The sequence below is a fragment of the Lagopus muta genome, chromosome 3 (genome assembly GCF_023343835.1).
Source record: "Lagopus muta isolate bLagMut1 chromosome 3, bLagMut1 primary, whole genome shotgun sequence".
Lineage (NCBI taxonomy): Eukaryota > Metazoa > Chordata > Aves > Galliformes > Phasianidae > Lagopus > Lagopus muta.
In genome coordinates this window covers 54,768,893-54,783,424 of record NC_064435.1, presented here as the reverse complement: position 1 = coordinate 54,783,424, position 14,532 = coordinate 54,768,893, and the positions used below count along the sequence as shown (strand labels likewise).

At 36.1% G+C, this 14,532-nt stretch overlaps 1 protein-coding gene across 1 annotated transcript in view; it reads right to left on the bottom strand.

The window, feature by feature from the left end:
• Nucleotides 1-14,532, bottom strand: part of DOK6 (docking protein 6) — a 236,440-nt gene that overhangs the window by 122,158 nt on the left and 99,750 nt on the right. The window contains exon 3 of the mRNA XM_048940757.1: nt 4,850-4,964. Within this exon, the coding sequence (XP_048796714.1) occupies nt 4,850-4,964 (115 nt within the window). The remainder of the gene's footprint in view (nt 1-4,849; nt 4,965-14,532) is intronic.

The window sequence follows — 14,532 nt, the reverse complement described above, 5'->3', positions numbered from 1 at the left end:
CATTTCAGAATGCCTGTCTGACTGCAGATACTTGGGTGACTGCCGTATTACAGACATCAGCTTTGTAGGGAAAAGAGCTTCTCAATAACTACAGTTGTCTGAGCACAGCTATATCTATACAAAAGACTAACAGCAGACTTACAGGAAAACAACAACAACAAAAAATCACAACATTTTTTTGAAAAAAAAAAAAGTATTAGGAAAAGACAGCACTTCAGACACAGTAGCTAGAATAGTTCTACTTTGACATTATGCAGTCAGAAGCTCAGCACTGGGTAAAATTAGCAGGAGGCATGGCAGGTACGAAAGGATGAAGGCAGCTTTTTACCTGGCAGCAATGTACCAGGGTATACTGCAAGTACTTCTAGCCACATGTCCAATTTATTAAAGCATGGGATAAATTATGCAAGAGGGATGAATGAAAAAAAACACAACACATTAAACATTTTAAGAAGGTCCTTAAGTGCTAAGAGGTCATAACGCCTTCAGTTTATATTGTTATGGATATTCAGCTGTCTATTTTTACAAGGGCTGCTCCGAAAGTAATGCCTCCTATTTTGTTATGTCGGCTGCTGATGCCAGAGGCAGATGTTAGTAGCATGGCAGTAAAGGCTGAAGCTTCCCACCAGTATTCCATTACAGTTTGTTGCCATGCAATTGATGGTAGCAGGGGGGCAGTTTGACAAAACAGTGTCAGACATGGAAGTGTGCATGAAGCAGAAGTGTGCCAATGAATTTTTCCATGCAGAAAAAATGGCATCCACTGACATTCATCAATGCTTGCTGAACGTTCATGGAGACCAAGCTGTGGATGTGAAGACAGCGAGGTGGTGGGTGGTGCGTTTCAGCTGGTGTCACTGGTGACAGTGACAAAGTGTCCCCCCTCCACTGATGCAGATATTTAGGAGCATGGCTTTCGTTCACCACTGGTGAAAATGAATAGCTAATGGTGGTGACTATGTTGAAAAACAGTGTTTATAGCTGAGAATTTGCTCTATTGAATAATATTAATTTGTTCTTGTGATAAGGTCACTTTTTTTCAATCACTATTTTTTCCCTGATGTATTTAAAAGACAACAGTAATATATTTTCAGCTTTAATTATGCTGGAGTAAATAGGCTAGATTTCTCAAAACTGCTTCAGTTCTATTCACAGTATTCTATCCTCCCACTTTTAAGCTGCTTATATGTTTGGCAACACTGAACTTTATCTCATCAAAATGTCAGCAACCTGAGAGTATAGCATTTTCATCTTTCTAAAGCAACTCAGAATTTTATGATTTTGATAACAAGGTTGTTAAGGCTCCCCTAATGACAATAACTTTCACATGACTTTCAAGAAGGCTTAAAATGAAATATCAGCATGTTCTTCACTAAGGTGGCAGCAGTTTCCCATAGTCTGAAGAAGGATTCCCACTGCTTAGAGTTGAATGAGTGACAGACTACATTTCACATTCTTTAACGAGCCATGACTTCTCATTATTTTACTTCCACTGAAACAAATTTAATTGAGATGATTTAAAAACATTTCTTGCTAATCTTCACAGTCATAACTCTCTGCCAGTCAAAAAGAAATAAAGCAACAATAAGCAGGTTCCTTCTCTTCCTGAAGAGAAATGAGTCTCAAAGTCTTGCTACCCTGTGCTTTCAATTGGAACTGTAACATCTGATATTACTTAGCTCTTCAAAACTTTCAGTAGATCTTCAGAGTCAAATAAATCCTGTTGTAGAGCTGGGAGTATTGGTGGTAGTGATGGGAAGAGTTAGTTGATAACAAAAGCATATTGAATATTTCTGTTTTTCTATAGAATATCTTCATTATCAAATGAAGATATAAAATTAGGTGCTCTTTGGAATGCTATTTTGATGAAATTCTAATGGAAATATGAGGGCTATAGCACATCCAGAGCTCAGGCTTGCCAGCAGCTGCCTTAAAGGCAATAAGAATGCTGAAGTCCCAGAAGCCGAAAGAACTTAGTAAAAACACATAGGCTCCCATGGTGCACACCCAGTGGGCTGATATCACAGCTTGCAGGCTTTCTGTTTTTCAAAGTGTTCTCTATCTTTAGAGACCTATTTTAGATCAGAATATCATTTTACTGGGCTCAATATCATGATTAAGAAAGCTACACATCGGACAAACATGCTGATTTTCATCCTACACACTTTGTAGGATTCTAGACTATATCAGAAAAGATATCAAATCATACTATCAAAACCAAAATAATATGTGTTATTTTATAACAGCCCCAGGTACAAATCTGATAAAAAAAATCTATCTCATATTGTTCAGTCCCTGTTCAATCAACCTGACTTAGCTTTGAGCACCACTTCTTCCTCCTTTCCAAGAAATTACTGACACTACGCTCAGTAGACCTTCTGCAATGGGATCAGCACTGCTGTCCTTCCATTTTCCTCTGGAATCTCTTCTGTATATCTAGAGACTCTAAAGTGGAAAAACATGAAACTTTGAGCTCAAGAAGGTCAAACACCTATGATTTTTGAATAAGATTTTTAACTGAACCAAAACCATTTGAGCATGTCATTTCCACTAAAGCTATGGGAGAAAAAAAAAAAGAGGCATTAGTGGAGATAAGGATTTTGGTGTTAACTGAAGAAATGGCCTGATTTGACTAAACAAAACCTATTGTGTATATACACCATGAGAATGTTAAAAGTTTAGGCATTGTTCCATAGGAACCACTGCCATTAAAACATTTCTTTAGATATCTGAGAAGAAAACCTTTTTAAAATACCAAGCAACTCTCTAACTATTCCCCAAACTTCACATAGTTTCATAAAGTAAAGCAAAGTTCTTAATACGCTTCAGCAGCATTAAAAACAATAATAGTTCGCTGCGGGAAAACATAGATTTGGAATTCTACAGGGTCAGATTTTAATGAAACGACGCAATGTATCTATCTTATGCAATGAAGGCGAAGAAGTTTGGACTGCTGAGACAGACTGAAGGCACAGAGAACGACAAACTGGTTTAAACTCCATCATATCATACAATTGTAGAATTGGAAGGTTGGAAAAGACCTAGATTATCTTGTCTACCTACTCCACCACAGGCATGGACATCTCTTATTACATCAGGCTGCCCAGAGACTCATCCAATCTTATCTTAAACACTTTCACAGTTAAGCTTTGTAAATCGTCAGAAAATGCAAAATAGCCAATGCTTTTATAGCTCCATCTGTATTCTCAGATCAGGTAGTTGTAGGCAGCAATATGATCCTCAATCTGTTTTTTTTCCCTGGCTGAACAGGCTCAGCTCTCTTAGTCTCTCTTCATTGATAATGTGCTCTAGACCTTAGGCAGCCCTCCACTCTCTTTTTTCCAGCACCTCAAAACTCTTACTGTATTGGGAGCCAAAACTGGACAAAGTTGTCTCACAGATGTTGTCTTACAGAATAGAGGAGAGAAAACACCTGGACCTGGTGTCAACTCATTAAAAACACAGTCCAGAACACATTCAGCTTGCCGTCTTTTCAGATACTTGGCTCCCAGTCTGCAGAGTTGCCTGAGATTATTCCATCCCACAGGCAAGACTATTCATTTGCTCTTGAACTCCACAAGATTTCTGCAGCTCATTTCTCTGGCTGGTCGAGGTCCCCGTAACAGCAGCCCTGACCTCCCAGTTTGAGCCACCCCCATTTGTGTCATCTGAAAACTTACTGAGAGTGCCCCTCATCCCATCATGCAAACTGTCAATCACAGAATTGCAGGGATTGGAAGGGACCTCAAGAGATCATTGAGATCTAGTTTGCACAGGCAGGCATCCAGACATAGAATCATAGAATTTTAAATTGGCATGGGTTGGGAGGGACCTCAAGGATCATCAAGCTTCAAGCCCCCTGCCACATTCAGGGCCACCAAATTCCACATCTACTACTAGATTTGGCTGTCCAGAGCCCCATCCAAGGAGACTACACAACCTTTCTGGGTGACCTGTTCCAGTGCTCTCTCACCCTCACTGTAAAGAAGGAGGACATTAAATAGTATGGGTGCCAGCACTGATCTCTGAGGGACCCACTATATAATAGGCACCAGACTGGCTTCGCACAGCTTTTCACTACTCTATGCCTGTTTTCATCTGTTTTGCCTTTTTTCTATCCTCTTTACCACTACATGTTCCATTGTTTTTTGGTGGAGCTACAGATGGAGTTTATTGGAGGCTGTCAGAGGTTGCTAAAATCAAAGTGTGTAACAGCCACTTCATCAGTAACAATTTATTCTTTAAACTAATCTTTCAAGTGAAATATACCATAAGACTGTTACATACAAATGCATTTCCAAACAAGAAAACACTGCACTTTAATAGCGCAGTGCTCGGTGTCACATAAAAGTCATAGAAATGACCTGTCATTATACACCACAATTCAATCATTCATTATATTATATAGCAGTTTAAACTGCAGACTGTTTGACATCCGGCTTTACAATATCCCAGGGTTTTAGCTGTTAATTACCTGCTCTCTGCAGTGGCATTATACTTATTAGGTAGTAAGTGCCTATAGTAAAACCTGTGGAAAAATGAGTGTGTTTCACATGTTGACTTAAGTCAACAATATTGCATAGGTATTATTTACTCATATTTACAAGTTTGACTCCAAATCTCCAGCCTTTATACCATCTTGCTCCAGGCACAGATGAATAATGGAGGAAAGAGCTCTACAGTACCTCAAATATCTCCTTAGACACCTTAACATCTAAACCCCGAAGTTCTTGTTTACACCAAATTCGTTTAAACTTCATATTTTTCTCTGTTGTTTTAATTCATCTGAGTAAGACTTTGATGTACAGCTTGATTACTTCAAGCTAGAGATGCAGTACCAGTTGCTTACCTGACTCACACGCAAATGTCTTTGACGTCTCATCATGAAAGATAATTGCCACTGCATGCTTCTTTGTCTCTCGAGGCAATCTAGTTATGTTTTTGATATTGTGCAGCTCAGTTACCTAAAAATGAAGAAAAATAACTTGTATAAATAATACAAGTAAAAATACTACCCATAAGAGCTCAATTTTTTGCTACCATCTATTTTTTTTCTCTCAAAGGCTGGCTATATTTGTAGGTTTGTCACTGACAAAAATACATAAATTAGTTAAAATCTAAAGTTACAAATAATTCCATAAAATCTAATTAAAAAAAGATGAATAGTCTACTTCTCTAATGAAGTTCTGCTTGTAATAACTGCATTTTCAAAGATACTGGAACTCTTGCTATTCCTCTGTAACTTTTCTTAATTTCTATATTCATACAACTTTGTTATGTTTAAGAATCTACATTAAATATATATCTAATGTAGAAACAGCAGTGTCTTATTAGTTAAGGGAAGGAAATCAATGGCTGTGCCAATCAGTAACACTATACTTATGTGGTATAGTCTTTGTCTGTCTTTAAAGTGTAATCATAATCCTCATAACTCACAATTTCATTTTTCAAATAATAGAAAAGCTTATCAATAAAAAAAATAATCTTACAGCAAATTTACAGAATAAACAATCAATTTCCAGCTTGCTTTGATGAAAGTACATGACTACAATCAACAAAAATAAAGGAATATTATTTCATTACAGAGTTGGTATCACAGTCTATATTATGATGTTTAACACTTGTTATAAAATGTTCTTGGTTACTTCTACTTCTTGGCAAATCTTGTCTGTTTATCTATTAGTTAAGTTTTTCATCCAGGCAGGACATACGCCTCAGGCAGAATTAATTTCTTTAAAATGTCATCGCTATAAGTTTGGTCACCTATGGATAGGGAAAAAAATAGAATGAAAGTAGGTACTTTATTACTTTCCATTCTTATGGTCTGTGCACAGCTCCGACATTCCTGCTAAGATGCTAAGGAAAAAAGTTTTTATGAGATATAATCTTCATACACTGCTTTAAGAAAAAAAAAAAACAAAAAAAACCAACATGTTAGAGTAAAGATTTCTAAGAGTTGAGAGCAAACAGAGCAATCAAGAAGAAATGGAAAGAAACTGAGACAAAGAACGAAGTGGACAGTACAGATGCTGATGACAAACTTGAGACTTTGACTTCAGCAAAACTCACTCTATTTAGCCTCTGCTGCACAAGTTGGGTCTAAAATGGCTCCAGCTATGGTCTAATAAGTATAGCACATATACAGATAAACACTGCCTGTACTGGCAGTAGTGCTCCTGTTCATACAGCCCAGTGAACTGCTAATTACCTTTGCTATTTGAGGCTAAGCTCACTGCCCCCCCTCTCTTCCTGCAGGGCTGCTTGCAGTTTGTCTGTCCCCATCCTGTCATTAGAGGGCTCTCCATTCCACAGACAGCACTTGGTCCAGTCACAAGGTCCCTGTTGGCCTATTCCTGCAGCCCACTCAGGTCTCTGACTTGGGCATATCAACACAACTTGATATCATCTGCACAAGTGTTGAATGAGTGCATCCTCTGTTACCTCCTCCAGTTTCTTGATGACAGTGTTACCCAAGAGATGTCCCAGAATATACTTTGAAGACAGTAGCAGTCTTACACTTATTATTGACTTCCTGGTGGAGAACAAACCATTAACTATGACATTCTGAATCTAACAACTTGACCAGCTTTTTGCAATATAGACATACATCCACCCACCCAGTCAGATTATAATGCCTGAACTTGGATACAAGAACAAAGAGGGGGACAATGTCAAAAATTTTGCTAAATTTGAGGTATTCAATGGCAGACATTGTTCTCCCTTCACTCCCACATCTGGTGATTTCATCACAGATGACTAATCAGATTGGTCAGGTATCATGCACCCTTGGTAAATTCATGCCATATCCCAATACCATCTTTTCCTTTACATACTCAGAAATTTGTTTTAAAAGAACAGTCTCCATGGTTCTTCCCATATTCTAAGATGAGATTTTTCAGACCCTTAGTTTGCCCAGGGTGATCTTTGGACTTCATATATACATATATATATGTATATGTATATATATATATATAAACTGCAAACAAACAAATAAATAAATTTAAGGACTAAAGCACTTGCATTAGCAATGGGTTCTTAATCCAGTACAATTTTAATTTCAGCCATGCATTTTCTAGGCTTTGCAAAAATCTATTTGTTTTTCTATTTTTTGCTTAGGGGACAAGAAAGGACCTGACCAATGCAAATATCACTGTTTCATTCAGAGAAAGTGCATGACTGCACAATATTGTAGAAAATTCTTAAATCTTGTTATGCTAAAAATGGGAAATGTTATTTTCTGGAATTGCAGGAAAGGAAACATAAATGTTATTAATAGTGACAACAGGACATAATAAGTCTTCTTTCAATCTCTCTGAAACAGTAGAAACCTATTATTTTCTTTAAGCGTTAGAAGATTTTGAACACCCTCTTCTTAGAGGCATTCAAAGCCAGGCTGGATAGGACTTCAAGAAACCTGGTCCAGAGGGGCATGTCCCTGCCTATAGCAGGGGCGTGGGAACTGGATGATCTTAGAGGTCCCTTCCAACCCAAATCATTCTATGATTCTATTACAGAAAGATCCTGCAGTGTTGGTAAGTTTAATAACAGATTCAAAAAACTTGCAATACTGGTACCCAATTCCATCCTCTAAAAGCCTCCTTCATACATTTATATACGTTGCTTAGATCCCCCGCTCTGTCTTCTCCATGCTGAACAATCCCAGGTCTCTCAGTCTTTCCTCATATGAGCAATGCTCCTGTTCCTTCATCATCTTTCTTACCCTTCATTGGACTCTATCAAGAAGCACCATGTTTCTCACATGCTGGAAGACCCAAAATTGGACATAGCCTTCCAGGTGTGACCTCACCAGTTCTGAGTTGAGGGGGAGGATCGCCTCTTTTGACTTGCTGGTGATACTTTGCCTAATGTATCCCAGTATAGTGTTAGCCTTCTTTGTGGCAAGGGCACATCATTAGTTGATGTATATCAAGCTGTATATAAGTATTTGCTCTAGTTATAACTATTGGACCAGTCAACAGATTGACCAGAAAAAGAAAAAAAAAAAAAAAAAAAAGTTAATAATATCAGTTCATATTGATGAGATAACAAAAAGGGAGGTCATGCTAAGTTATATGGCCCCTAGTATTTCTATTGAACATGTAACTTTTAAGATCAAGTGGAGGTATGAATCTTTGTTCCTATATTCATCTTTTGAAATTACATGCTTCCCCTCACAATCAGAGCAAAAAAGACAGAGATGAGCAATAATGCTACGAATATCTTTCCTCCCACCTTCTAGAGAGAACTGAAGCTGAGCAAATTCTAAATTCAAGGTTTAATATTAAAGAAGCATGAGTCATTTTTCTAACTACTGAATGTTTGTAATTAAAAAATAAATATCTTAAATATCTTAAATTAAAAAATAAATATCTTAAAAATTTGTATTCTTTTGTATGAATGAAAAACAAACTTTGTTTTGGCAACCAGACTGCTTTATCTGAGTGATTTTTTAAAGTTCTAATTTCTATATGTATTTTAAACACTTCTTAAAGGGAAACTGCATCATTTTATATTTGTATCCAAATATCATTGTAAAGAAACAAAATAGCTTTAGCTTCTTTTGAAATAAATTGTCTCTTTGAAATCTTTAAGAAGTTTCAGAAGACTAATCAAACTGAAAATTTATCAAAAAGAAAAAATACTACACTTCTTTTATGAGAATGAATTATGTAAATTGACATTTACTAAGCAAGACATGTTATGCCAAAATTTGCTCACAGTGCTACTGTAAAACCTTGTTCAAAAAATTCTGTCTAATACAATACACTGCTTCTTTACAATAATAGTATTCTGTAATTATATAGACCAATGGTAACCTTGTACCAGCAAAATGAAAAAAAAAATAAAGAAATAATTTAATATGCTTATAACTCCTACTCAGACTTTCCACAAAATAAAACGAAATATTCAAATGATGGTATTAAAGATTGCCTACTTAAAAAAAAAAAAAAAAAAAAAAAAAAAAAAAAAAAAAAAAAAAGATTAAAGAAAACAACAAATGAAAAACATTGAAAATTTCTATTTCCTATCCCATTGTATCTCCCCTACTCATAATTATGGGTAGGGTTATATATCCCTCTAGAAAAAAGTTAGAATGAAAGAAAACAACAAATACAATCTCTAATATTATTTGTTCAGTGAGTAATCTTGCACATGGTTTTCTTGTCTACTTTTACCTGTTGTGATTTCTCCCATTAAGCAAAACAGATCTTTTGCATTAATCTATGATTACACAGCTTACAATTTTTTTTTACTAATTTTAGCATGTTAACTTAGAGCTTCTTTTCTCCACTTAGACATTGGCGTGTTCATTTAATTAAGTACTCCATATGGTGCTCAGAGTGGTACATGTAAGAGACTTATACCAGGCACCAGGCCTTCTTAGTTCTACTCCTCATCAGCAATTTCTGACTCCTGTCCATCACTCAGTATCTCACACGTATGTTTCCTCTGGTTTCTTGACCTTTTCCTGTATCGAACTCCAAAATTATTTTATTTTTTTCTAAGATGACAATGAACATTTGTTGAAGAAAATAACACAGTTAACAGTTACTTAATGTATACATAACACAACTTTCTTTGTCAAGCTTTTTTCTTTTTCTTCACATACAAAAGCTTTTATTTTCATTCTGGGCAGCTTTTTGACAGTTAGTGAAGAGACCATCTTTTTTACTTCTGGTTAAGACTAAGCAGAAGGACACTGAAGAGCTATAAGGTAGGGAATATTCTAGGATAGGTATAAACAATATCTCATTCCCCTAGTGCAATATTAGGCTAGCCTACCCTTGAAACAGGGTCTCAAGGCTACCCATTTGTCTTATTTTCTCTAGCTTGCTTTCTCTCATAGTCCCAAATTTAAATAACCTCTAAGTTTCCATATCAACAGAGCTAATCACCAGCATGGCCTCAGGAAGAGAAATGTACTTGATCAGAATAGAAAATACTGAGTCTCAGATATTGTTCACCAAAATGCAAAACTTCTTCACAGAGGAACACTGATGGTTGAACAAGAACAAAAACAAGGCTATAGTTAATTTTCTGCTACCACTGCTCATACATCTAGAGGACTTCAGAATCATTCAAATATTGCTTCAAGATGCACCATCCCATCCTCATCATTTTTGCTTATTTTTGTCTGCAGATGACACAAAACTCACACATGCTTTGATATAGGATCTCATCTATATCAAAAAGACAAGAAGAGAAAAAAAATTTATGGCCCCTCTTAGAAAGCAAAAATACTAGTTTCCTTGAAGATTTTCCCAATTTTATATCTTGTTACAATAATGTGTATCCTGAGATGTTCACAGGAACATGAGGTCACCTTTCTATGTGGACAACCTAAAGTTGATGCTAATGCCAGCTTGCTGTCATGTCTTACTCCCTGTTGGACTTCCTAAGTGTAGCCAAATGCCAGGGGATTGAGTTACATGAAAAACTAAAGGGCTGGTCTATGTTAGTTTACATACATTTCCCAAGAGATTTGTGAAAAAAAACATTCTGATAAATTTCAGAAGTCTAACCTCAGTTCTCCTTACATGAAACAACCATCACTTGTTTCCTACTGTAAAGTCATGAAGTGGATTACTAGTAAATAGTTCAAATGAAAGGAAATGATTAATGTAAGACAGTCTCCAGTGGAAAGAGTAATAGCCTAAATCCAAGCAAGATATACAGATGTGGGTTGATATTTGGAACTGTTACATGGGAAAGAAAATTTTTGTATAGTAAATCAATAATCAAACTGCACAGCTTTGTCTAGCCAGAAGAGGTCAGATAATAGGTGGTAGATAAGACTTCTGGTCCCTCTAAAAGGCACCTTTAGCCCTTACCTGTCTTAATACGATATTTCAGAACTTTCCCACTCATTTTGAGCTCTGGCTATAAAGCTTTGCTATATCAAGAACTTATTTTCACTTGAGAAAGAAATCGCATTTTTGTTTTTTCTGTTTGAGAGTCAGTTCTATGTTTTAGTGACTTTCAGTCTTCTTCTTTTGAAAGTACATTTGTAATCTAAGTAAATTACAGGAAAGAATTACAACACATTTTCACTATTTTAGCAAAACATTTGATATGACAATATGACTAAACAGTCTCTATCAATGCAAGTTAAATAAGGTACCTAGCCTATAGCACATGTTTTATTAATACTATTATGTGGTTGGGTTTCTGTTTGTTTGCTTTCTGTCACCTTAATTATCTTATTAGATGTGAAAGGCTATTAAATTGTGAAATACACTTAATTTAAATAATGACTCAGACTAATGGGTTTGTTCCTTCTTGTCAATGTAATTCCACAATTTACTGATTGTTTTCCTTGGAACTGCATTAAGTACTTCTCAAAAAGGATAGCTTTCAGAAAAAATTCAATCCACTTTCTGTTGAATTCGTCACTGACCTACACCGGACATTTGTTATACTGAAATCTGCCCTGTTTAGAGAGCTGAGCAGAGAAGAGAACATTATTACAGTGGGCTAATCTAGACCTGCACTATCTATTTTTGTGTTACATAAACATGTGAAGACAACACGTATACTGAGTTTGCAGTGCTCAATTTGTACATTTCAATAGGTTGCATAAATCTTTTGCAGTTATAGAAATATTACTTCCAAATAGGATATTACATCTATATCACTACAAAAAAATACAATTCCACAATAAATAGAAAAGGAGGTCCAAAAGAGATGAAAAAAAAAAACAAAAATCAGCCATAAAATCTCAACTGCTTTATTCTGGGATATATCCTGCTTGAATTCTTCCGAACATATGCCTCCCATACAAAATGGAGAAGGAAATGATTCTGAGATTCCATCTATTCAATATTATTTCCTTTATGCAGAGTCCTGAAAATTGCTTGGACATAAGAAAAGGTATAAATTTACATAAAAGGATTTCTGTTTTGCATTGTACCATACATCCCTGTCACTTAATTTCTATCTAGCAAGAATAGAAACAGAAGAGAGTGCAACAAAATGGAATTGTTCATGTTTTTATTTCTTAATAATGGCCCAGATACCACCACCATCTGTTGTGTAATACCAAGCAAGCAGTAATGGAACAGAGCAAAAGTCAACACAATGGGAAAGAGTAGGGACTCTAGGAGAGCAATGCCTAGGCAGTTGAGAACTATCTCAAACCAAAAACAATAAGAAAAAAACATATGAAGCAAGTACTATGTTAACTACCATAATTATAGGAAGAAAAAAGGGAAAGGAACCATCAATGTTCCTTTCCTGAACATCCTGAAGTCACACTTAATGCTGCTGTCATTCTTCCAAAGGAGAAAAGGCCCACTGCAGATGGAATACAAAGAATAGCTCAAACAAAGCATCTGTGGATGTGGTAGGAGCTGTGGCTCCTGTAACACGGTTAAACTCAGTTGCCACAGAGTAGAAATCCTGCTACAGTCTGAGACAGAGCTGGATGTGGTTTTGTCTCCCTGAAAATAAAAAAGCCTCTGGGATCACAGAACTGGGACCCCAGTATAATCATGCATGGCAGATGGGAAAGAAACAATGTTCATAAACTGAGACACAGAGTGTTTGGGCTGGATGTGCCATGGTTTCCTCTTGAGGACAGCCCAACAGCAGGTCAGGCAGCCTGAAGAGGCTGTACAGTTTCCAATTTTGGAGGAATTTATGACAAGAGAACAAAGCCCTGAGGGCCAGTCCTCAGAGCTAGTCCCACTAAGAGCAGAAGACTGGAATAGAGACCGACAAGCCTAAGAAAGGGATGCTAACAGATCTGCCAGGCTTTTTGGAACTAAACTTATGGGTTTAGGGAAACCTATATGGCAATAAACATTCAGAGCATGTAAGATGAAACATCCTGATTTTGTACAGTTTATTCTGCATGAGAACAGCACACGACAATCAAGAATACCAACATAATGCAGAAGACTGAAAAAGGAGACTTGAGAAAAAAAAGTCCTGAGAGACAGAAAAAAAGAAACATCTATTGCATGAAAGAACAGCAAAACTTAAAGCACAAGATTAGAAGAGGAACTGAAGGGAAAGGAGAAATCCTAAGATCAGAAAAGTGAATGAATGGATCATGGAAAAGCAGTATCAATTCACAGAAAAGACAATATTTTTTTCTCATCTTTGCATGCAGATTTATCTGTGGAAGAAGATGAGTTGTTACGGTAAAAATGCTCTCCATGATTTTTCCAAAGAGAAGCATATCAGCCTCCACGTTATGCTTCTGGGGCAGGTGTCCAGCTGCTATTTCAGAGCAGTAAGACTCATGAAGCTGCTACTAAGTAAATGCTCAATCCTGCAAGCACTAAATGGAGACCACACCTATAAGACCCATAAGAATCTTATCTGAAAAAATTGATTAGAAAAACAAAAAGATAGGGACAGAGTGAATTTAAACATTTAAAATATATCAGGATAACAATAAATTAGTAATATCAAGGCAGGAAATTGAAGTTTGAAGGGGAGAAATACGTATAGATGTGATATCAGAGGCATACTGAATAATTTCTACTTCTACTCAAGATAAAATCAAGATTGAAAAAAATAAAGGTTTAAAATTTTCAGTATTTTTGGACAATGTAGGTTAACTTATGTAAATTTATGCTATCAAAAATAACAAAAGTTCTCAGAACTTAAATGTAAAGGAAAGATAATTCATTGAAATTATCTTTACTCTACTTCTTCCAAGTCACCATTGTTACTAAGTATTGTTAAGTGCCACTATCACTGATTTGCAAAAGAGATACCACCTGGCTATCCAGAATCATGCTGTATTCTAACTGGCCACTTATGACATGAGCAGCTACAAACTGTACTTTGCCACAATGACACCTAAAGTAATTAAGAATGGAACTCAGACTTATTTGATTAGTTTTAGTTACACCACTTCAAATTCTACACTGTTTCACAGTGTTAATAAGTTAAACCTATAAGGGTAGAATAAGCATGTTGCCACACCAACCATTTCTAATAGGCAAAGAAAGAGGACTTTCCTCCAGTCAAATTGTGTTCTTTCAAACTTTGCTGCTATATGTGCTAGAATTGAAGAAGTGAATAGAATCAACTGCTTATTGGGATAATTCTGGATTTTTGGCTTTTAGCCTCATTTTGAAGTGATTGTAAAAATCTGATCAACTGGTGGATGTCACGTGTACGTGCACCTCTTCCCTTAAGAAACATTTTAATTAGGATTTTAAAATACATACCTAAAAAAATAATCCCAAAAGCAAAACCCAAACACAAAAGCTTTCACATTTCAAACAGTATTTTTAGAGACATTCATTTACAGTACAAAATCCAGTTCTCCTCAATCCCATTTCTCTGCCATCCTAAATAACCTTTGAAATATATTTCCCAATTTGACCTATTTTGTCATGCAAACTAAATATCAGACCATTAGTATACCACTAAAAATGGGAGAAATAAGACCACTGTAAAAGTGAGTGTTGGCAAAGTTTAATATAACTAATGCTTTACTAAGAAGACTAATTTAGAACTCAGATGCACACCTAAAGTACAACACCATGTTAAAGAGATGGCAGAAAGGGGAGA